Raw genomic sequence first — 24,627 nt, 5'->3', positions numbered from 1 at the left:
AAAAAAAAAAAAAAAGAAGGAAAAGCTTTTTGGGGTTCCAGGTTAAAAGGCAGATGCATCCCGGTTGTGACCATGCAAGTGCAGAGTCTGGGTGATCTGCATTACAAGGTTTAGGAAGACTTTGACATCATTTTTCTCACAAAGAGGAGGGAAAAACAGGAGCTTCCTTAACCTACTTTTACTATTATTTTTCTGAGTCGGAGTCTCACTATCACCCAGGCTGTGCAGTGGCATGCTCACGGCCACTGCAGCTTCGACCTGCTGGGCTCCGGTGATCCTTCCGCCTCAGCCTTCCAAGTAGCTGGAACTACAGGAGTACACTACTACACCTGTCTGATTTTTTGATTTATTGTAGAAGTGAGGTCTCATGAAGTTGCCCAGGCGGGTCTTGAATCCCTGGGCTCAGGTGATCATCTCGCCTCCGCTTCCCAAACTGTTGGAATTACAGATGTGAACCACCACTCCCAACTAATCCACTTTCTTGATGCCAGTGAGATTTGCCCATAATAAAATGCCACCTGTTTCTCAGGCATACTAGCTGTCCTAGACCTCAAGCTGACCCCCTGACTCCTTTGATGTTTTTAATAGGCTCAGACTCTTAAATAGGAGGGTTCTTGATGCCCCAACCAGAAAATCAGGTTTTCATTCAGGTCAAACAATTTTTCCTGACAAGCACAGACTAGTCACCTTTCCTGCCGTCCAGGAATCTCAAAGAAAGTATATTTCTTTTTTTTTTTTTTGAGTTGGAGTCTCACTCTGTCGCCCAGACTGGAGTGCAGCGGCCGCTCCCGGCCACCGCAGCCTCGACCTGCTGGGCTCCGGCGATCTTTCCGCCTCAGCGAAAGTATATTTCTTAAGAAGTCAATAAATTCACAGATAAATTATTTCTCAGCAAAATATCCACCCATCCCCAACTACTCAAAAGGTGCAGCATGTACAGCCGCGGGTGACCACTAGATGGCGGCAGAGCACCTCTGACCACCTGGGTGGTGGGCAGGGAGGTGGGGTGGGGCGGATACCAGGAGTGCTGCCTGGGGAGAGGGGAGGAGAGTTTAAATGCCTGACCGGGTCCTCCAAGAAAAGTAAGCGGCATTTATGGTACCTGGGATAGAATGGGGGGCCCCAGTCATCTGTGAAAGGGTTCAGATTTGGGCCAAAGAGGAGGGGGAGCGTGACCCACCCAGGTTTTGGCAAATCACAGCAAACCCAGAGAATGCTGGACAGGGAGAGAAAAGGGATATGCCCAAAACCTGTAGTTGACTGGTTCCTACCCGGTTGACCTTATCCAGGCAGCCCCGCCCTCGAAGCACAGCACAAAGGAACTTCTTAGACTTGTGGCCATTTCCCAGAATTGACTTTGGGGTAAGAGGAGACCTCATGGGCACGTGGTCCAATAGCACCCTATTCCCTTTCCCAGGTCAAGCTTGTAACCTTTGCCGAAAAGTTGGGAAGCCGCTCCTTGACTACACAGCCCTTCCAAGATGTGTGGACAGTGCCCCACCCCACCCCAGTAGGGGCAGTCAGTCCTTGGTGTGTGTTGGCCATTGTACCCCCAGAGGAGGTTTTGTGGCTTGCCAAGCGCAGTGGCAGCTCTTTCCTCTCAGCCCTGGGCCCTTGCCATCACACCCTACTGTTTCCCAGGGTTGACATTTCCGAGGATGCAAGAAATCTGAGATTCTAGGACAAGCAAATGTCAGACTCTGGTGACCCCAGTTGCACACAGCACTCCCCCCCAAGGCAGCGGGTCTAACCTTTAGCTCTGATTGCAGAACTGAGACAGCCTGCATGGAAACTTCAATTTATTGAGTTCCCCTAGGGTCTGGGAGAGTCACCTCTCACCTCCAGCCGAGAGTTCTTGTTTCACGAAGCGCGGTTCTGTGCGCCTCATTCTGGGTGCCTGCATGCTGTTGTGGCTCGCCTCTTGGAATCGGATATGGGGAACAAAGGAGAAACTTGAAAGCACTTTTCTTGTTGTTCTGGTTCTTCCTGGGAGAGAGAGAAGGAACCCCCCAGCCATTTCAGATATTTAGTTAAAGGGTGTCCCCATGGGCACTGTGCTGGTGGTTCTCACAGGTGAGGTTACGTGTCTCTCTGGAGAGGTCCTACACCTGTGAGCCCGTTTCTCTCTCCTACTTTTTTTCACCCATTATTTGTTTTGCCTTTTTTTTTTTTTTTTTTTTTTTTTTAGTCAGAGTCTCACTCTGTCACCCAGGCTAGAGTGCAGTCACACTCTCACGGCCATCACAGCCTTGACCTGATGGGCCCGGGCAATCCTTCCACCTCAGCCTTCCAAGAAGCTGTAACTACAGGCCCATGCCACCACACCTGGCTAATTTTTTGATTTATCATAGAGACAAGGTCTTATCAAGTTGTCCAGGCTGGCCTCAAACCCCTGGGTTCAGGCATTCCTCTTGCCTCTGCCTCCCAAAGTGCTGGGATTACAGTCATGTGCCACTGCGTCCAGCTTATTTTGCTTTTTGGAGTGGCCTAGGATTAGCTGCTCACTGCACCTTCAGAGTTCATTTATAGAACTGTGGGCTCCATGAGTGTGAAAGCCTGGTCTACCCTTATGTGCCCAGCTCTCAGCACAGTGCCTGGCACTTCGTGGGCACATGATAAATAGGTGTGGAATGGAATGAATGTTGAATCTTCCCATATTTAGATAAGTAATCCCTATTCTTTTTTTTTTTTTCTTGAGTTGGAGTCTCACTCAGTCGCCCAGACTGGAGTGCAGTGGCCACTCCCGGCCACCGCAGCCTTGCCTGCTGGGCTCCGGCGATCCTTCCGCCTCAGCCTTCCGAGTAGCCGGAATCACAGGCATGCGCTATCATGCCCGGCTGATTTTTTGATTTATTGTAGAGATGAGGTCTCGCTGCCCTGGCAGGTCTCGAACCTGCGGGCTCAGGCAATCCACTCACCTCAGCCTCCCAAAGACGCAGGATTACAGGCTGAGCCACCGAGCCCAGCAAGTAATCCCTATTCTAAAGACCATGTATCTAAATGATCATCATAGTAGGTTTGTATGGTAAGCACTGTGTTCTGGGCCTTACACATGAGATTTTTAATAGTTTATATCCTTACAACATCCTTACAACATCCCTGCAAATGTAGGTATCTCCATATTGGAGATCAGGAAACTAAGGCTCAAAGATTGCACTCAGAGTTCAGTCAATGACAGGACTGTGACTTGGAGGCACTAGCTATCACCAAAAATCTGACTTTTTCTACCATGACAACAGAGAAAAAAGGACTTGCCTATTATTTTTTGAGTTGGGTTCTCACTCTGTTGCCCAGGCTGGAGTGCAGTGGCACAATCACAGCTCACCATAACCTCAACCTGATGGGCTCAGGGGGTTCTTCTGCCTCAGTCTTCTGAGTAACTGGGACTACAGGCACGTGCCACCATGCCCAGCTAATTTTTGTAAAGATAAGTTCTCACTATATTGCCCAGGCTGGTCTCGAACTTCTGAATTCAAGCAATCCTCCTGCCTTGGCTTCCCAAAGTGCTGAGATCATAGGCATGAACCACAGTGCCTGGCCTAGATGAGTTAACATTTTAAAAGTGCTCAGAATGGCTCTTGGTGCATAGAATGTATCTTATAGGTATTTGTCAAATTGTTAAAAATAAAGCCATGTTCATGAAATAAATTAGATTTCAGCCACTTCCTGCCCCCATCATGTGTCCTCCCCGCCTTGACCCGTCTGGCAGCCTGGCAGCCTGATTGAGCAAGGGATTATGGGGCGGGAGAGGCCAGGCCCTACAGCAGCAGGCACAGCCCTGGCCATCCTCGGGGCTGATGCGGTGCCATGCCTGGAATGCTGCCTGCTGGAGCAGTGACCCAAGCCGCCTCCTTCCAAGTCACCCCCATGGCTTTACCTCACATGAAGGCTCTATCAGAAATTTGCCAACACCCATTTTCATCCTCTAGAAAGGATTCTCTCAAACTTTCTATCCAAACACCTAAGAATATAAATCAGAAGCAGCCAAGGTTCCCAGCCTCCCCTCCCACCCCAGGATTTCTCTGAGGCCTCAGAAGTGACTACCTCACGGTAGAACGCTTGCCCACCTGCCAGGGAACGCCATCTGTTTGTTGGTATTTGCAGACTTTGGCAGCCCAAACTGGCTCCCTAGGTCTGTCCCCCTTGCTGTTCCCGTACCAAGGTAGGAAATTGGGAGACGCCTGTCCTCTAGTGGCGATCCTAGGGACAACACTACCCTGAGAACCAGGTCCCTATGGGCTGAAGGCTGCAGATGATGGAAGGAAAGCACCTTCTTTAATCAGAATCAGTACTAATATCCCCTTTGGCCCACTGAGCCTCTTGAGTCATTAGTTCACCACTCAGGGATCTTTTAAAACTGGACACATTCTATTTTGCTGCTAAAACACAGTCTCCTAGGAATGTCTGAGTCATTTAAATTTCAGAGGAAATTTTATTAGCAGCTTGGGATTTCCAAACCCGAGGTCAACCAGGATGTCTGATGTTTCAGCCCAACCTCCCAGCACCCCCCAACCTCCCCACCTATCACCCCATGAGGCCCCTGTTCTAGAACCTAGAGGTCTGTGGTCTTGCAGCCCTAGTGCGGGGCTGCCCCTGTCCTTAGACATCACAAAGGAGCCCAGAGCCTACTAGGACCCTCCCCTCCTTCTAACCGGCCTCCCCATTCATCCCCTCAATGCCACAGGCACTCAGCCCCTGTTTTCCTTTGCTGTCACTGTCTCGTCTCTCCTGCTGCCAGACTCCCTTTGCCGCATCCCGTCCACCTTCTGAGATACCTGTTGCCTCTTTTTTAGGCCACCTACAGCAGTGGCTCTCACCCAGTCACCTGGGCTGAACCACAGACTTGAATTCAGTGGACATAGGGAATGGCTGAGATGCTGTTTCTAACAAGTTCCCAAGTGATGCTGATCCACAGAATCCTCTGTGTATCAAGGACTTAGGACAGTGGTTCTCGGTCTTGATTACTCACTGGAGCCTCTGGGGGAGGCCTTGGTGGTGGTTCAGGTGGTCTGGTGTGTGGCCTGGGCCTTGGGGCTTCTAAGAGCTCTCTTGCTTGTTCTAGCATGCAGCTTGGGTTGAGAACCACTGACCTGAGTGCAGATTCCACCCCCAGCCTCCATTGCCCACCCCCCAACCCTGTCCCCTGCCCCCAGGCAGCCAGTCCTCATGAGCTACATATTCCCATCCTGCCTTGACAGGTGGTCTTCTCTCCTACTCCAGCCCCATGTGTGTTGCCCTGAAGTCACCAGGGAGAGGGGGCCTCACATAGAGCAAGATGCAAATGCCACCCCCAACAAGGGCACCTGCGTGAACTCATTCCCAGACTGGCATGGTGGAGGGGCGGGGAGCTGAAGGCAGAGCATGGGTGGGGGACAACTGAGGGGACACCCCAGTGGAAGATAGGACACAACAGGAAGGCACAGGCTCCATCTTGCAGCTGCCCTGGGGCTTCTTGGGCGCTGTGTTGGGTGTGCCAAGGGCTGTGAGCTGCACCAGCAGCATGTGCCCTGGGTGGTGAGTGGTGGGTGAGCTATACCCACTGCTGAGGCGGTGAGCCCTGTCCTCCTCCTGGCCCAATTCCTGGCTCCCATCACTCTGGTGTTTCTCGTGCTGGAGGTACTTGGGGGCAGAGTAGAATTTTACCATGAAGAGTCCCTGTGCAGTGTATGTTTTTTTTTTGAGTTGGAGCCTCACTCTGTTGCTCAGGCTGGAGTGCAATGGCATGCTCACAGCCACCACAGCCTCGACCTGCTGGGCTCAGGCGACCCTTCCACCTCAGCCAAGTAGCTGGAACTACAGGTGTGTACCTCCACATTCGGCTAATTTTTTGATTGATTGTAGCGATGAGGTCTCACCAAGTTGCCCAGGCTGGTCTCAAACCCCTGGACTCAGGCAATCTGCTCAACTCAGCCTCCCAAAGGCGCAGGATTACAGGCTGAGCCACCGAGTCTGGCTTCTTCAACGTTTTTAGATGACGCTTTCTCGATGAGGCTCCCCTGGCCACCTGATTTAAATTGTCAACTCGCCCTGTACTGTCCAAATCCCTCACCCGTTCTGCTTTTCCCTCCAAAGTACTTATCACCTTATAGTATACCATAACTTGTCATGTTTATTACTAGAATGTGAACTGCCCATGAGCAGGGCTTTTTGCCTCTGTTGATCACACTGTCTACCTAGCGTGTGGTGGGTGGCCAATATCCATTTAACTTTCAGACCGTTGTCCCCTGCCTAGTTTCTGAATCCTGCCCATCTGCTTGGTCTTCTGCCTAGCTCTTTCTGGAGGCCTAGGAGTATGCCCTGGTATCAGGGCCAGGCCAAGTGTAGGCTAACTCCAGATCATAGGTGACCCCAGACACTCATCTGCCTCTCTCTCCCTTGCTATGTGTGAGTTCCTAGGCTTTTCCCCACCTCACTTTGCACCTAGAGCTTCCCAGAACGACCTCCTGGTCTGGCTAGTAAGTTTCTCTAACAACAATAACAAAAAAAAAAAGAAATATTTTAACCTGTAATATGAAATGGCTTTTTCTACCCTTGGAGGCAGCTCAAGATTTGAGCCTCTTAAGGCCAGGCACGGTGGCTCATGCCTATAATCCTAGCACTTTGGGAGGCCGAAGTGAGTGAAACTTTGACAAAAACAAAAAACAAACTTGAGTCTCCTGTTTATAGGGAATTCAGCATGCAGAAATACTGCTACTGAAGGAAAGACTTTGTTCCATTTCTTCTCCCTCCCCACTCCCCTCTCGGGTGAAAGAATCAGGGTGCACCCTGTACTCCTCGGATGTACAAGGCACAGAGGTGAAGTACCCGTGCCTTCCGTGGGATGTGAAGGAGAGGCTTCCCGCTCAGACGTGATGCCATTCCAGGCAGACGGCCTTGGCAGCCGCCCTTTTTATTTATAACTGCCAGAGGGTACTCAGCTCAGATTTCAAATGACAATGGCGTGACATCAGTTTTAGGGGTCACAGACATTGGACTGAATTTTAGGGAGGCTGTGGAATTGGAACCCTGGAAAAGATGGTGCTGCAGCCAAGGGAAGGAGTGACCAGGGAGAGCGAAGGGCAGGAGGGGGAAGAAACTTCTGGAAGTGCTGAGGCAGCTGGGAGGCTGGGTGCAAACTTGGGGTGAGAGGTGTGAAGAACAAAAATGGGTCCCAGTGAGCAGAAAGGGAGGCAGGAATGTCACATTGTGGGAAAAGAGGAGGAATGTCACGTAGTGGGAAAAGAAGCAGGGGGAGTAAGTAAGACAGACGGGGTGGGTGAGGAGGGGAGGAAGACAGCCAAGTAAAGGTAGCTAAAGATATCTCAAAATTCAAAGAGTCTTTAAAATACAAAGTGGACACTCCTGGGGGCAGCCTTGGGCTTCCATGGGCCTCCTGTCAGTCAGAACCAGAGGCATCTGAATGCGTGGCAGAGGCTTCCCCATCCAAGTCCTTTACTCCTGCCCCTCCAGGATGAGCCTTCCTTCCTCACCCTGGCTTTTTGCCTGCATGTCATGCAGTCTCTGACCAAATCACAGCTGCCATCGCCAGGGGCTTCCTGGAGACCTCTCGGCTCTGAGTTTAGGCTGCCAGATTCAATAAATAAGAATACAGTTTAGGCCAGGGGTGGTGATGGTTCACGCCTGTAATTCCAACACTGGGAGACTGAGGAGGGAGGATTGTTTGAGTCCAGGACTTCAAGACCAGTTTAGTCAACACAGCAAGACCTCATCCCTACAAAAAAATCAAAAAAATTAATCGAACATTGTGGCATGTGCCTGTAATTCCAGCTACTTAGAGGCTGGGACAGAGGGACCACTTGAGCTCAGGAGGTGGAGTCAGCGGTGAGCTGTGATGGTGCCACTGCACTCCAACTTGAGCAACAGAGTGAGACCCCCAATTCAGAAAAACAAAGAAGTACAGGATACCCAGCTACACTTAATTTCAGATAAATGAGACAATTTTTTAGTATGAATATGTCCTATGTGATGTTTGGGATATACTTATACTAGAAAATTGTTCGTTGTTTATCTGAAGTTTAAATTGAACTGGGTATCTTGTGTTTGATCTGGCAACCCCACGAGTGCCACATGGTTTGGAGTTTTCCCTGTAGCCTTTTGCTTGCAAGTTGGCCCTTGTGGGCCTGCAAGAAAGTGGAAAGTGTTTCTGAAATGGACTTGGAAATCCACTCGTAAAGGGTGTTGAAGGTATTCATCGATGGCACAGTCTGGCCCCCGCTGACCTCTCCCCCGTCCTCTACTCGTCCCTTAATGAGAAACCCTCTCTTATGGTCTGACTGGCCTCCTCATCCCTTGTCCCATACTCTTGGACCACGTGGGGTTCACATCAGCCTCCTCCTACCTCCTGTCCAAAATGACCTCCTCTGCTTCCTCCGTTGCCTGTTAAAATCCTCCTACCTCTCTTCCTGGGATCCACTTCCCAAGTCTGGAGACTGCACACCAGTCTTTACCTCCTCTACAGAGCCTAGGACAGGGTCTGCCATTCCCATAGGTGCTAGAAAATCTCCGGAAAGACTTAAATAAGCCCGGATTGCCACCGGGTTTCTTGAAGAACTGTGAGTTTTGTCCCCCCTTCCAAAAGCTGGGGACTCGTTCAAGCTTTCTCTGGATGGATTGCGAGAAAGAAATCTCACCTTGAAGCATTCGTGTTATTCCATCAGAGAGAGGGGAGCACCTCAAAGCACAGCCCCCATCCGAGCCCCGTTCTGACACCCTTAGGAACTTCAGGAGGTGGGCACTGGCCCTCCCCGCAGCCGGCTTCAGCAGATTGACTCCCTCTGGATGGAAAGGACAGGGGGTGACAGCCATGCATTTGGGCCATCTGATATTTTGTCATCACCACCATCACCACCATCACCATCATCACCATCGTCATCCTATTTCATCTACATTGTGCTTTACAGGTTAGAGACTTTCCCTCCTTCAATAACCCTGTGAGTTAAGGAGTATTATCCCCATTTTACAAACAGGGAGGTAGAGGCCCAGGGCAGTGAGGTGCCTTTGCATATGGCCGCAGGGCAGCTGAAGGCAGAGCCAGGAGTAGGGCCTCCCAGGCTAGTGCTGTCTCTGCCACTTCCAGGAGGCCTAGTTCTTCCTCAGCCAGGGAGGGCAGGCAGATCCAGCCCGTAACTGAACTACCAAGTCAGTGAGGTTTGACTGCAGCACCCCCTGCCCTGTACTCCCCCACGTCTCTCAGAGGCGCCCCCTCTTGTGTTCCTGAGGGAAGCAGATCAAATTCCCTAAGGGCCCCACCCAGCTCTGAGATTCTGTGGTCCCTCCCACTTCCAGATCTACTCAGGAGAGTCTGTCCTCAGTGGCCTCAGCTCTACCTGTGATGTTCAGGATCACTTAGTCAAGGGTTTCCCAGAAGACAGCCCATGGTGCACTGGTCCCACCAGATTCTCGCTCTGTGACAGAAGGGTGCCAACATTCAATGCTGGTACCATAATCCCTTTTAAGCATGATGATGCTTAATAGCATATTAAAGGCACTGATATGTCCCACAGAGAAAAATATCCATTTTACTTTGACCCAAATTTTCCAAAATGTACCCAGCCATGGGAACTGTTGTATCAAGTAACAACTATTAACATTCTTGGAACCAGTGTTCCATACAACTTACTTTGAAAAACCAGGATCTGGTTCAAATCTTTCTTTTTATAGTTGAAAAATGGAAAAGTTCTTTCACTCATTCAATGAGCATTAACTCAAAACAAATTGAGGTTCTCTTAAATGCCAGAGCCTGCGTTGGGATGCACAAGAGTACGATGATAAGAGCTCATTTCCATGTAGCCCTTGGAGAGGACTCTTGAATCCATGTGATGTCAGTTTCATATCCACTTTGAAGATGAGGACCCCCGAAGCACAGAGAGATGCCATGCACCACCAGCATCAGTGTATGAGCCCAGCACCCTCTCTTGATGAGATGTGTTTGCTGTTGATGATCCTACCCGGTGGCCTCGAGTTCCATCATGAAGTGTAGAGCAGAGTGGAGCCCGGGGGTAGCCATGCTGGTGGGTTTGAGAGTGGATTGTGGCCGGGATCTACCCCCTTGTCCCCTCCTGCTTTTAACCCCTTCCTCCCCATTTTGTCTCCCACAGGTCTAACTGGCTGAAGCCGTGCTGTGGGAAGAGAGCAGCCGTGTGGCAGGTATTTTTGCTCAGTGCAAGTGTCAACAGTTTCCTGGTAGCCTGTGTAATATTGGTGGTGATTCTCCTGACTCTGGAACTTCTAATAGATATAAAGCTTCTCCAGTGTGAGTAGCAAGAGAGATACCTATGCAAATATGTATGATGTCAATATTCAATGTGCATCTGCATCTATCAGGGGTCCCCAACCAGCAGACCGCGATCTCTCCCCAGCCGCTGCCACCGCCCGGCCGCAGGCCCCCCACTCATGGGGATGATGACTGGGGAGGAAATGCCTGGCAGCTTCTCTGACTGTTGTCCCACCACCAGTCTGCCCCTGTCCGCCCAATGTGGCCTCTGCAGTCCCCCCCACCAGCATTCCATGATCAGAAACTGATGAGATAACAAACGTTGGGGACCCCTGTGTGCATTTTTTTTTTTTTAATTGTTCCCATTTGGAATTTTCCAGGCTGGAGCTTTCTGTAGCCTAAAGAGACTTCCCATTCACAGAGGCATATCACCTTGTAGTCACTAATAATGATAAGATTAGCAGCCGCAGTGACGATAAGATTCCTTGCGTTTTTACCCATTCGTGAGTTGGCAGTGTTATTTACACATAGTGTGATCATTCTGAAAACACTTTTCCATACATCTGACACTACAGCTACCCCATGAGATGTTCCTGGCCGATATGATTCCATGTAATAGACAAGGCAAGTTATGATTTGGAGAGGTGAGAGACTTGCCCTGGACAAGAGGTATGAAGCTGGAACTTTGAGCCACCAGAGCATTTAACTGCTTGGCCAGTTCTGTTCCCTCTTGGTTTTTGTCCTAGTTTCATGTGAAGCCTCATGCGCGTGGCTTGGCTGTCCTGTGGTAATGTGGCTGTCTGAGTGGATGGTCCATTTACTTCTCCAACACCCTTGCAGACCCTGGTTTGGTGACCAGAGGGCCCTGGGCCTTGGATATGTTTCTGGTAGAGCTCTGGTTCCCCATATTTTCGTGACTCAGAAGGCGGGCCCTATAAGTACGAATAAAAAGAAGTAAAATTACTGGCCCCAGAGGGATTTCCTTTCCTTTCAGCCACCTCCAATCTCACTCAGTCATCTTGGACTTGTTTACTCAAATGCCCCCAGTTCCTCTCCTGAATCCTCTGTACTCGGGGTCTGTCAAAGCTCCCTCCAGGTCGCATTAGCCTTCCCTGCTCTCTAAAAGAGGATGGCAGTGAGCACAGAATTGCTTTTGTCTGGTAAGCCTAGTTGGGTTTTATGCATCTGGTGGCCCCTTGGTTCCAATTAAAGGATCTTCCAGCATAAAGTGACCGGTACTGGTTTTTATACTCAACCTGTCTTCAATTAAACCATGTTGTCTCCTTTCCCTCCCACTCATCCATACTGTCTGCTTTTTATGAGACCTGACCATAATGGAGCCTTTCTTTCCCTGTGGCAGATTGTCCTCGGGGCCCTTGGCTGCTCAGGTTGTGACAAGGCATTGAGTACAACTGAGAACCCAGCCGACACTGGAATTTTGCTTAAAATTAAGTATCCAGGAGATTGATTTTGGTGGGAGATTCAATAGCAGCTCATAAAAGGCATCTTAAATTCCATAAAACGCACAATCAGAGATTTATTGCTCTTCTAAAGCAAACCGTAAAAAAAGGCACAGGAATTCATTTGGGAAATAATGGGGAGAGATTTTATGTTTTCAGAATCATCTGGAGGTCTTTGTGGAGTCACCCGGGCCTCAGCCTCTTGGTTCCCACTGGTATCCATGTGGCCCGTCTCCCGGCTCATCTTCTAAGGGTCGGTCATCTTGGCCCACAGCCAGGGGACCCCAGAATCTCCCACCTGGAACTTGATTTTGCAGCCTTCTTCCCCCGGATATGCTCTGTAACCTGGTTTTTACCCACCCCTGGGATCTGCAGATCCCAGAGTTTTGGGAGAGGCCATGGGTTCCTTTCTTTCAGCCAGCTCTCCCCACTGAGGCACTGGCCACTTTCCTTTGGCTCCCAAGGGATTCTGAGCAGCATGCCACGCAGGTCTGGCCACAGCCCACGAGAGAGGCAGAGCAGACATGTTCTCAGCAGCATTCCTGCTCCCTGCCCCTTCTCAGACCTAGTCCACTGTCCCAGCATGTCCTGCCAGTATCTCTTTTAGGGCCCTGGGGAGCCTCCTGCCCTCTGGGGGCATCCCTCCCACCCACTCGCCACCAGAGCTCACCAGACCCTTGTCCTGGACCCCAGTACCCTGTCTCACTGGGTGATAAACTATGCCATGCTGGGGGTCTTCAGAGATAGTGCCTTAACACCAAGGACTGACTGGTCTGAGGGAGAGGGGGAACCCTCAGTGTCCAAAGACTCTCCCTACTCACACTCCAGAACCTGGGAGGCAAGTGGACATTTAGCAGACCCCAGCTGTCTGACTCTGCCACTCTTGGGTAGGAGGCCGACACCCCCACCTCATACCTAGCCCTGCTTCCAGTTATCACTTCAACCTCCTCTCCACAGCACCTGGCCAACACCATCTCTGTCACTTCTAGTTTTCAGAATGAAAAGTCAGAATAAGCTTGCCTTGGGTCCTCTAACTGTACATAACACTTTGGGTGGCGAATTGTAGAGTAGATTTCTAAAAGCCCATCTAGGCTGAAGCTGCCCACTTGGGTCTGAAAGCCATGAATATCTTCCTAAGTCCCCTCTGAAGGGCTTCTTTCTTGGAGTCTGGTTACAGCAAAAAACCCACCAAAGGCTGAGTGGGAACTCAGAGACTCAGCCTTGGGCTAGAGGAAAGAACAGCATCATTGGCCCACAGACATGCACTGCCTCCATTGAGACACCGGTTAAAGCTGCCCCTCTCTTATCTGATTCTCAGATCTAACGTTCATGCATGCAGGCTTCAGGGTCCCAGAGGCTTGCCTCAATGCCTCCCTACCCATGCACCTAATTCTTGGCTTCTAAAGTTGGTCCTTATTGTGTTTGTTGCAGTTTCCAGTGCTTTCCAGTTTGCTGGTGTAATTCACTGGATCAGTCTGGTCATTCTGTCTGTGTTCTTCTCAGAGGTAGGTAGACTCGGGCCTTATAACCTCCTCTTTATGGCAACCTCTGTCCCTGGGAAACCAAGGCTTACTCTAACTCTATCTATTTCTCAGCATCAGGTCCTGTGCTAACTCCCAAGGTTGCAGAGAGAGAGAGATGTGAGAAAGAGAGCTGAGTTCTGCAGTAGGTGATGGCATGGAGGCAGGGGTGGGGTTAGCCCACAGACATAGGGAGGAGGAGCTGCTGCCCCAACCAGGGAGGTTTGGCCTGAGCAGGTGACCACTGAGAGGAATCCCATAGGATGAACAGGGGTTCTCCAGATGAGGGGTGCCCATGTGTCCCCCACCCCCTGCCGCAGGTACACATCAGCCCCCACAGAGCCACCTGTCTTCAATTAGCAGACATGGGGAAAGACAGGAGTGAATAAGGACAGAGCCTGCTTGGAACACACGCACACAGCTCATGCCATCACATGGACTCCAGGACCCAGAGCACAGCGGACTCTTGAAGGCAGGAAGGATGCTGCCAGAGAGGAGCAGTGAGGGCAGAGAGGTACCAAGGTGGAGCATATCTTGTATAGTGACCAGGGAACCCAGGCAGGCAGAGGCCCTCTGTGGGCCCCCTTTGGCCTACCTGGTGGCCTACCTGGTGGCCTACCTGGTGATGACATCCATGAAGGTGAGATTGAGCTAGACATAGCTGAGGGACAGCAAGTGGTTGGTGTGGCCAGCAAGGGGCAGTCAGGAGGCAAGGCTGAGGCCAGGAGCCAGGAGGGAGGAGCCGTTCAGACACCATAGTGGTGGTCCTGGGCCCACAGTCAGTCTCAGTCTCAGGGCCCAGGGCAAAGAGGATGAGGCCACAGGTTGGGCAGTGAACTTGACCCAACCCTGCAGGGGGCATGGGGTCTGACAGGGCCAAGAGATGGGGCCAAGAGATATGCCCCATCAGTGTGAGCAAAGCAGTGTCTTTCTGAAGCGTGGACCCCGTCAGCATTGCTGAAGTCAGCCGGTAAAAGCCACGTATAAGTCTCCATGTGTGGAGGCCCTCAGACCACTAGGTTATCATGCCAGAGCTGAGTAGCTCAATGGGGGCACTGAAATGTCTAGGAAACCAGGACTCTGATATATTCCTCTATTTTTACATGGGGAGGAGTGATGCTTCTTTTGAGCAGTTCCACAAGTGTCATAATGACACCCTGGCCTGTGTCTAGGCAGAGAGGTGGGGCATTGGCTTGAGACTGCTGCAGGCAGGGCTTTATCCTGTCCTATTGGCAGTGAGGGAGGGGCGGTAGTCACTGAATGACAGGAGAGTTTCTTGTAGAAAGCCGGTTGCTCCCAACAGAGCCAAGGACTGACCCAAGCCAGCTGGCCACTGTCCCACTCTGCCCCTGTGGCCCCCACCATCTCCTGCTGCAGGTACATATCAGCCCCCAAAGAGCCACAGTGGTTTAGCAGACATGGGGAAAGACAGGAGTGAATAAGGACAGAGCCTTCTGGGAACACATGCACACAGCTCACTCCATCATGTGGGCTCTGGGACCCAAAGCACAGTGGGCCCTTGAAGGCAAGAAGGATGATGCCAGAGAGGAGCAGTGAGGGCACAGAGGTACCAAGGTGGAGCATATCTTGTGGAGTGACCAGGGAACCCAGGCAGGAAGAGGTCCTCTGTGGGCCCCCTCTGGCCTACCTAATGGCTCTCTCTCCCTAACTCAGAGGAGGGCTGGGCCTTGGGCCTGGAGTTCAGACTTCTGAGTCTGGGCATGGAGTGTGGTGGGCTGGGCAGCAGGCATTCCAAGCTCAGAACATTCTCTTCCCCAAGCCTTGGCTCCTGCAACCCATGGAGTTGACCAGGGTGCCTGGACCTGAGGCTCAGACCATGGAGGCAGACTCCAACGCTGCCTGCCTGACTGGCTTACTGAGGCCATTGCCCCCACAGCAGAGTGCCTGTTCCCCAGCTCATGGCCCCTGTGAGGGTCCTGCCCTCCCTGGCTCCTTGTCTCTGCCTGCCGGGACTCCCTCCCACAAACACATGGGCCATGGCCAGATGTCTCCTTGATGCAAACCTTGGAAAATGTGCCATGTGTCTGTGCCTGCCAACAAAAATGTTTAATCAGTTGCTGCGGTTCTTCCCCTCAATCCCTCCGCTTTGGTTTTATTGGCTTTTGCAGAATTTATTACCCAGCGTTAATTTGGCATTCCCTTCCTGTCACTGCTGGAGACAAGCCACCTGAAACAGACAAGCCCCTGTGCACAGGAATCACAGCCTCAGAGTCCCGCAGACGCACCCTCAAAACGAGAAAGGGGTGGAGGTTCCCACAGCTCAGCAGGGAGAGCTGGTCTGCAAGGGACTGGGGAAGAAGGGCTGGTCCCTTACCTTGACCTTATCAAAAATGGTGAGAGGGTGGAGCCAGGAAACAAGAAGCAGGGAAGCCCTGCCTCCCCCAGCACACCCTGCCCACTGTGAACAGAGGGGCTGGTATACAGGGTCTGGTGACAAGGCAGCCTAGCTAGCGAGTGTGAATTTCCATGGTCTCAAAGAGTCCCCACCAGAACCGAGTGTCCAAACTTGTTACTGAATGGTCTCATAGAAGTCCCCCACCCCTAGAGGGTTTGGAAATGTGTGAGGGTGTTTGTGCCCTTGACAATGATGGGGATGCCTACTAGGAAGGGCCCAGGGAGCCCAGTGTCTCTCTCTCAGCAGTGCATCAGGCCTTAGGTTATGCAACCAGTTATGACCAAAACTGGGCCCAGGGTTCTGGGCTCCTAATCTGGTCTCTTGCCACTGAATGCCTATGTCCTTCTGTGGCCCGAGAACTGGAAGGTTGGGAAGGGACCAGGAATGTGGGGGAAAGACCAGGGCAAGGACCTGAGAAAGTCTGACCAAGCAACCCAGGACAACTGGCAGTCCCTCCTCATCTGTGAGAAATGAATGTCACCTCTTCAAGCCTGGCCCCTTCTTTCTCGGTTGATACCCGAGGACATGGCTATGGGCCAAGGGTGGAGGTCACGCCAAACCTTCTGGGCCTTAGGGAGTGGACGTTCCTTCACAAGAAATTCCAAGAAGGTCTGACCCTAAAGATTTCTGCTGCTCTGGAGCCCCTTGCCTTGTTCTGAGAAATATTCCACCCTTCTCTCAACAGAGCCTTAGGATGGCCCAGAGAGGTGGCTCAGACATTTTGTGAATTGTGAAACTAAGGCCTGGGGAGGTGTGGAAACCTCCAGGGTCTGTAGGAATGACAGGCGGGCCTGATGTAAGCCTCTGGGTGGGTGAGGAGTCCCCAGCCCCGGCCTTTGCCCACCCCAAAACCCTGCCAGGTTTCTTTGTTCTGTGTGAGCCCTGGAGGACAGAGATAGGCCCAATGTAGGAGAGTGTGAGGCTGGTTTGGGCTCAGTTTGAGGACATCTGTTCAAGCAGGCCACACTGCTCGACAATGAGACAGATGCTTTTAAAAGTGGGGAGCGTGGGTGCCCCTTGGTCAGGCAGGCTGTGCGGGGGTTTCTGTGGGGGTCAGAGGTGAGAGTGGGTGTCCACGAGGCTTCCTGGGCCACAATCTAGGTCAGGCAGGGTCACAGTGCTTCCACGTGGCCCTGCAGCACAAAGAACAAGCAGAGTCTTTGGAGTCCAGATGGAGGATTGTGCAAACAGTTTTTCCAAAGCACGCCCCCCCCACCTTTGGCTGAGACCAGGCCCAGCTGGCCACTTGGAATCAGGGAGCCTATTCCTGAGACTGCAGGAATTCTGGGGCCTCCTGGCCGAGGCCAAGCCCCCTAAAGCAGGGCCTGGTGCAGGCTGTGGGGTATTGGCACCCTCTCTGGAAAAGGCCCAGGCAGACCCCGCTCTTTCTCTAGACGCAAAAGCTGACCCCTGGCTTGCGCATCTAGAGATAGGAGTCTTCTAGATTGGAGCCTCAGGCTGTGGCAGCTACTGCTGACTCTTCTACTTCTTTCCCTTCCTCTTCCCCCTCCCCTTCCTCCTCTTCCTCCTCCTTCTATTGAGGTGAAATTCTTATCAAATAACATTTATTTATTTATTTATTTATTTATTTATCTATCTGAGTCATAGAGGCTCACTCTGTCACCCAGACTGGAATGTAGTGGCATGCTCATGGCTACCACAGCCTCGACCAGGCAATCCTTCCCAAGTAGCTGTGACTACAGGCATGCACCATCATGCCCTGCTAATGCTTTGATTTATTGTAGAGACTTGATCTCACCAAGTTGCCCAAGCCGGTCTTGAACCCTTGGGCTCAGGTAATCCTCTCGCCTCCACCTCTCAAAGTGCTGGGATTGCAGGCATGCGCCACCGTGCCTGGCATTATCATATAACGTTTTAGAATGTACAATCCAGTGGCATTTAACACATATACAATGTTGTGCAACCACCACCTCTATCTAGTTCCAAAGCATTTTCTTCACCCCCAAAGGAGACCTCATATCCATCAGCAGTCACTCCCCATTCTTCCTTCACCCTGTCCCTGACAACTCCGAATCTGCTTTTGTGTCTCTATGAATTTAAGTATTCTGGGAATTTCACATCAGCGGAACCATGAAACCTGTGGTCTTTTGTGACTGACTTCTTCACTTACATAATGTTTTCTAGGTTCGTCTACAATGTAGCATAGGTCAGAACTTCCTTCCTTTTTATGTCTAAATACTATTCCGAGGTATAGATGGATCACATTTTGTTTATCTGTTGGTCCATTGAGCGAGGCTTCTTTTAACGTCAGCTATTGGGCCACCTCCTTCTCCCTGAAGCCACCTCTTGGGTTCAGCCCCAGGATGCGCTGGGTGAGGAAGGAGCCTGACCTGCCTGGTTGCCAGCACCATTTGCCAAGAGCAGTCCATTGCCAAACCAGACGGAGCCAGGGCCTCATCCACCCATGTCCCCAGCCACACAGGATTCTGGATCTGTGAGGGGTCCTTCTTCTGCCTGCTCTTCCTCCCAGGAGGGCCATGGTTGTCAGCTGGGAGGCAGCAGCGTGGTGTTGTGCTCCATGCTCTGAGAGAGGATGAATTTGCCTCCCCTTAGTGTTTGACAAGTACTCTGGGAGAGGGAGCCAGTTTGGCCAGGAAGTCGCTGTGTGGCCTTGGGCAAGCCACTGCCTCTCTCTGTGCCTTGCTTCCCAGTGTTAACATAAGGAAGTGAGATCTGAGTTCTGGGTGGCCTCCTTGACCTGGCCTCAGGGGGAGCCACTGCTCATGCTTAGAGGTAGGGATTTTCTGCTCTCGTTCTCGCTCCTGCTCCAAGTTTCAGAAGGTGTAGGGAAATTAGCATTCCAGTTCTGCCTTCCCTCTAGCTGTAAGAGCCCCTGCACTTGATATCACTTCTGACCTCACTGGTCCCCTCCATAAAGTAGACAACAGCTGTCCTTCCCCCCACCTCAGAAGGAGCCTGATAAGATTATGAGAATGCTGGGGAAGGACTTGGCAAGAGGAAGACATGGGTGAAATCCCAGCAGCAACCTTCTCAAGGTCGTGTTTGATTTTAGGAGGTTCACCCCATGCCACCTCCCTGCCCCTGGTTGGATTGGCACTTGAGCAGGCCTGCAGTGACTCCTTGGATGATTTTTCGCCACTGCCAGGAGCCCTTTGTCCCAGAACTCCTCAGCTGGGCCTCCTTGGTGCTTGCATAGAGATTTTAAAAAACCAGCACCAAACTAGGCACAGTGGCTCATGCCTGTAATCCCAGTACTTTGGAAGGCCGAGGCACTAGGATTGCTTTAGCTCAGGAGTTTGAGACCAGCCTGGGCAACATAGTGAGATCTTGTCTCTACAAAAAAAAAAAAATCAAAATAATCAGCTGGGCATGGTGGCACACACCTGTAGTCCCAACTACTTGTGATGCTGAGAAGGGAGGGTTGCTTGAGCCCAGGAGGTCAAAGCTGCAGTGAGCCGTGATTGTGCCACTGCACTCCAATCTGGGTTACAGAGTAAGACCCTGACTCAAAAAAAGAAAAGAAAAAAGAAGAAAGAGTTAGTTTTTACTTTATTGCCATGCTAGTTGATTTTCTTAAAATAAATTTTTGAAACTTGAAACTAACGGTAGCAGTACTTCTATATCATAACCCCTATCCAAAATGACTTTGCTAATGCTTAGCAAATATGGTCTGTTTTTACATGCTTATTCTAAATTAGTATTTGTTGACATCATTCGCCTATCCTATTGACATTTTTAAAACTTTTTTATTCCAAAAGGCAAAGCACAGTTTTGGTGTCTTTGCCTTATTTGAGAATAGTGCAGATGTTGGTATTTGTCAGATAGCAAACAGTGAATTCATACTATCAGAGTAAACCCATTTATTAATGTCAAGAACTGTGCTTGCTTTTGTCCTGCTGTCTCATGGAAAAGCTAGATTCAGTGTTTCCTTAGTATGCTGTTTGGTTTTTTTTTGAGCCAGAGTCTCACTCTGTCGCCCAGGCTGCAGTGCAGTGGTACGATGACGGCTCACTGCAGCCTCAACCTCCTGGGCCCAGGCAATCCTTTCACCTCAGCCTCCTGAGTAGCTGGGATTATAGGTACGCACCATTATGCCTGGCTGATTTTTTATAGAGACAAGGTCTCACTATGTTGCCTAAGCTGGACTCCTGGGCTCAAGAAATCCTCTTGCCTCTGCCTCCTAATGTGCTGAGATTATAGGTGTGAGCCACTGCACCTGGTCCTTAGTATGTTTTTAATAAACCAAAACATTTTGTTAATGAATTTTAGGACTGACTAGTAAGGGAAACAAGACCGTGAACATTAAAATAGAGAGAAGTTTAAGAGCTGAGGAATGTTTGATTACTAATTCACTATGAAACTTGTTTATCTTAAATTATCATGATTTAATTGGTATTTGTCAGCTGTCAAGAGACAGATGATTTCCCTGCTATTGGTGAGCTTTTATTCCATCTACAGAGACAAGATTTACACATATGAAGCAATAGAGGATCGCACATTGAAACGTTAGACTGCACAGTACATTTAGGCAGTCCGTTTAGGTCCCAGTCAGAGATTCTAGAATGGTCACTTTGGAGAGCTGGTGAGGAAGAGCTTGGACAGGCTTGGACTTATGACAAGGCTTACAGCAAGTGGGAGACCTTGGAGGGTCCTAGGCAGGACAGGGCATGAGGAAATTGGCATGTTAGAGAAGACACCTGGCAGCCAGTGTAGAGAAGGGGCTGGAGGTGAGGGAAGACTGGAATCTGGAGACCAGTTAAGAGTCATGGCTCAGCGGAGAGAGGGGAAAGGTTTGAACCAGAAAAGTGGGAGTGGGAGTGGAGAAAGGGACAGGCTGGAAAGAGATTTGGCTGGACTTAGGAATTGCCTGAGGGGCGGGGGTAGGAGTGTGTGAGGGAGGAGGAGTGGGCGAGCATGTCTCCTGGGGTCTGGCTTAACCAACCGCAGCTGGTCATGCCATTCGTGGAGTCAAGAGCTGCTGCTCAAGAGAGAGGTCTAAACCAGAGGTGTGGACTTAGGGGGCTCTGACTATTGGGAGGTAGTCGAAGCTAAGGGGGAGATTGTCCGTGGAGGGGGAGAATTGAGAGAGAGAAACTGGAGCCCAGGGACATAATTTTTGTATGAACAGAGGGGAAGAAAACTGCAGAGATGATTGAGAAAGTGTTGCCAGGGAGGCAGGACGGAAATCCAGAGTGTGGAGTATCCTGGAAACAAAAGAAGGAGCTCCTTTTGAGCAGGGCGGTCAGTGGGGCCACATGCTACTGACCCAAGGTGGAGAAATAACAGGGTGTTACCCACTGGGTTTGGCAACCAGAAGGTCATTAATAACCATGAGATGAGCAGTTTTACTGGAGCAGTGGGGACCAATGTCAGATTGCAATAGTTTACTTGGAGATGCCTTCTTAAAAGACCTTTGCCCAGGGGAAGAGAGAGAGGAGACAATGGCTTACGGGAGACATGGAGTCAGTGAAGGATTTTTTTTTTAGAAAGGAGACTTGAGAATATTCATGTGGAAGAGGAAGTTCTGAAAGTAAGCCTCACCCATCCTGTGTATTTCAGTCTCTCTCCTCCTCACTCAAGGTCTAGGACAGTGCTTCATGCACTGCAGGCACTGTCAGTGTCAGTCATTTAATCAACTGGCACTTGGTCTTGGGTTCGACATCCCATGCTGCACCCTACTGGCCTGGAACCCATCCTTTTAAGGTAGCTGGGCGTCTTGTGCCAAAATGAACTTAGCACTATGGAGTAACAGCGCAGTTTGTCCATGAACTCAGAGCCCCTGGATGTCTCAGCTACCGTGTCTGGTCAGAGGGGCTCACCTTTGGACCCTGAGAGTAGATGCAATTCTGGGAGGAGGCAGTTTCCCTGGATCACCAGCCACTGGTGGGAGGGAGTCAGTGCCCAAGGAGTGAAGTAGGGAGCTGGTGAGTCTGCTGCTGTTTTATCAATACCTGACTCCAGGGGGAGCCCTTGTACTGTCCTGCAGTCGCCCCTCCAACAGCCCTTGTCACCTGGCAAACGTTTTGACACCGATTTAAGACTGGTGACGGGTTTTAACCACTGCAAAGATTTCTCACATTTCTTCTTCTTCTTTTTTTGTCTTGTATTTGGAACCTGGAATCCATGTCTTCCTCCTGCCGTGAACCCCAGGGAAAACATGCCCAAGGCAGATCTGCTTCTTTAGGAAGTCTGTGGGGTGGCAGGGCAGTGTGGCCCTGTCCCTGCCTCCATGGATGGGGGTATTGGTAAAGGTGTTTGGGGAGGGGAAAGATGCTTCAGGGGAAAAACCAGCAGGTGGGGTGACTCAGAGCTGGGTTCTCACTCTGGCTTGGACCCTGACTAGCAGGAGCCTGGCTAGGAGGTGTTTCCCACACATTCTCCACAGCTGTCCTTTACTGTTCTGTTTCCATGGGCTGGGCTAGGAAGGAGAGGCTCCCGTGGGAGGTGGGCCGGAGCCAGGTGTCAGAGGATGGGTCTCATGTGGATGGCCAGCAAGGAGGGCATGCCAGTGTTCCAGCTGCTCTGCCTCCTTACCTGGCACCACTTTGGCCCATAAAATCTTCCTGGAACACAGAGGCTCCATGTATGCTGCCTGCTGCCTTCTCCTTCTGCTCAGCAGTTGCTGGCTGAGTCTCCTGCCTGGCCAGCTCCCTTCTCTCCACCACCCCCTCCGGTACCTACCCAACGCCCCCAGGCCACTGCCTTTTCAGCTAAGAAATGTATTGTTTTAAAAGAAGTATGATGATTCCTCTTATATGAGATTCCTAGCAGAGTTAGATTCATAGAGACAGAAAGTAGGATGGTGGTTGCCAGGGGCTGGGAAGGGGAGAGAGTGGGAGTTATTGTCTGATGGGTACAGAGTTTCAGTTTGGAAAGATGAAAAAGTTCTAAAGTTGGATCATGGTGGTGGCTGCACAACAATGTGCATGTGCTAATACCACTGAGCAGGACACTTCAAAATGGTTAAGATGTATTTAATGCTATATATATTTTATTACCATTTTAATAGGAGGAGGAGGAAGAGGAGCAGAGCAACAGCAGATATCATTTTTGGACCAGGCCCTGTTCCTATCTGTCCTAGTATGGACTTTTTTGTCTTGAGAGCCCCAGAATTGGGGAGTGTAGCTATTGTAGCAGAAGAAGTAAACACCAAGTTTCAATCTCAGCACAAACAGGGGGATCAGGCAGCAACAACAGAAACCAGGACAATATGTGGTGTTCTTACCCAGCTTGAGTAGTACCCTATGCAAAGTCAGAAACCTCTGGGTCCAAGTGCTGACTTCATCACCAATTGCCTGTGTGACTTTGGGCAGCTTCCTTAACCTCTCTGACCCTCTCTGTAAAATGAGAATCACAAGTGAGAAGGGCTGGCCCAGGGTCACCAGCATATACTAGATAGCAAATGTTATCCTCAAATAATTGGAAGGATTGTGTCATGTAACCCACCTCTCTGGCAAAGGAGAAGCTGAGGCCCAGATAGGGGACTTGACTTGCCCAAGGCAATACAACCAGCTTGTTCCTGAGCTGACCCCCAAATACCTCAGACCCCCACTCAGATATTTTCCCATCCCTGGGAGCTGTCTTATAGTTAAGCACAGGTCCACCAATCCAGAGACTGGGAAGCTATGCAGGAGTGGACATCAGACTGCCACATGTTCCTCTCTGTATATAAAGACGGTACATGACTAGCTACTCCCAGCATCCCACCTTCTTTTTAGACTGAGTACAAAGGTTTAGAAAGGGAAATATGGTATGGGAAACATGCAGTATGGCATAGGGTGTGTCTGGATGGTTTATCTTGGGTGGTGGTCTTCCTGGAGGTCTGATTGGTATTATCTCAGCTGCAGTCAGCTGCATTCAGGTTATGGATCAATCACCTAGTGACTCCCTAAGGTGGGAGGGTCCTGAAGTCAGGATATTTCAAGATTAGACCCTGAAATTTCTAAGCAAGCATATGAAGACCTGCTTTTAAGATGCTTCTTTGGAGACAGACATACTCATGGTGAGAAAACTGCTCCTAGAGGCAGCAACATTTAGGAATTATTCACTTATGCACACATTTGTTCATTCATTCACCATACATAACACTCAGTGTCTACTTGCCAAGTATCAGGGTCAAAAGAGAGAAATCAAGTAGTATCTCTAGAGCCTTAACTGGGGATGGAATAGGTAATTACCACAAGATACAAGGAAGTGCTGAGGGAGGGTGATGTCCAAGAACCATAGGAACACCCAGGAAGTAGGCACCACTGAGTCTGGGGAGTGTGGAAGAGTTTCATGGAAGTCACATTTGAGCTGAGGCCAGAAGGACAAGAAGGGGAAAGGGGAAAGCTCGTTAGGACATAGGCCAAGCTGCTGTAACAAGAAAACCAAACACACAGGGGTTTAAGCAAGGCAGGGTTCATTTCTCTCTCATGGAGGAATACATTGAGTAGGAAGTAAGGCTGATACGGTAGCTTGGGGTGATGGGAACCCAGCAGGCATCTGTCTTGTTGCCTGGCCCTCCTTCGTTGAAGATGGCTCACCATTACACCTGGACACCATATGCTAGTCTTGGGAACAGAGAACGAGGAGGAAGAGCCCAGTCCATTTAAGGACACAACCCAGAAGTTGTGCGCAGTGCTTCTGCTAACCAGCCATTGGCCAGAATGTAGTCACATGGCTGCTCCTGACCACAAGGAAGGCTGGGCTATGTAGTCTTTGGCTGGGTGGCCATGCTGATGCTTGACTTATTGTACAAGAAAGAAGGAAGACATTGGAGGTGAGCAGGGAAGTCAACTGCAGCCTTTGCCACATGCAAAGACAAGGCAATAAGAGGGATAGTTTGCATATTTGAAGATTTGTAAGTGGTTTGCAGCCTGACAGGGGTGGCGAAAGATAATATGGAGACAAAGGCAGGGTCCTGAGTATCATTCCAAGGGATTTGGAGCATATTCTGTAGGTACCAGGAGCAAGTTCTGGCACAAATGGTGCTGGAAGTGCCCAGAGGATGGCACACATTGGGTGGGAGGGGCCAAGCCTGCAGGCAGAGAAGCC

General features: G+C 50.5%; 1 protein-coding gene across 1 annotated transcript in view; it reads left to right on the top strand.

Annotated features, from left to right (window-relative positions):
* The window catches only part of TMEM266 (transmembrane protein 266), a 74,596-nt gene that overhangs the window by 14,575 nt on the left and 35,394 nt on the right, over window positions 1-24,627 (top strand). Inside the window, exons 3-4 of the mRNA XM_021709045.1 lie at window positions 10,098-10,252; window positions 13,105-13,178. Coding sequence (XP_021564720.1) covers window positions 10,098-10,252; window positions 13,105-13,178 — 229 coding nt within the window. The remainder of the gene's footprint in view (window positions 1-10,097; window positions 10,253-13,104; window positions 13,179-24,627) is intronic.

The sequence above is a fragment of the Carlito syrichta genome, unplaced genomic scaffold, assembly GCF_000164805.1.
Source record: "Carlito syrichta isolate Samal-C Ts95f unplaced genomic scaffold, Tarsius_syrichta-2.0.1 Scaffold154498, whole genome shotgun sequence".
Taxonomy (NCBI): domain Eukaryota; kingdom Metazoa; phylum Chordata; class Mammalia; order Primates; family Tarsiidae; genus Carlito; species Carlito syrichta.
The sequence above is the reverse complement of the archived record's forward strand: the minus strand, read 5'-3'. Positions and strand labels throughout refer to the sequence as shown.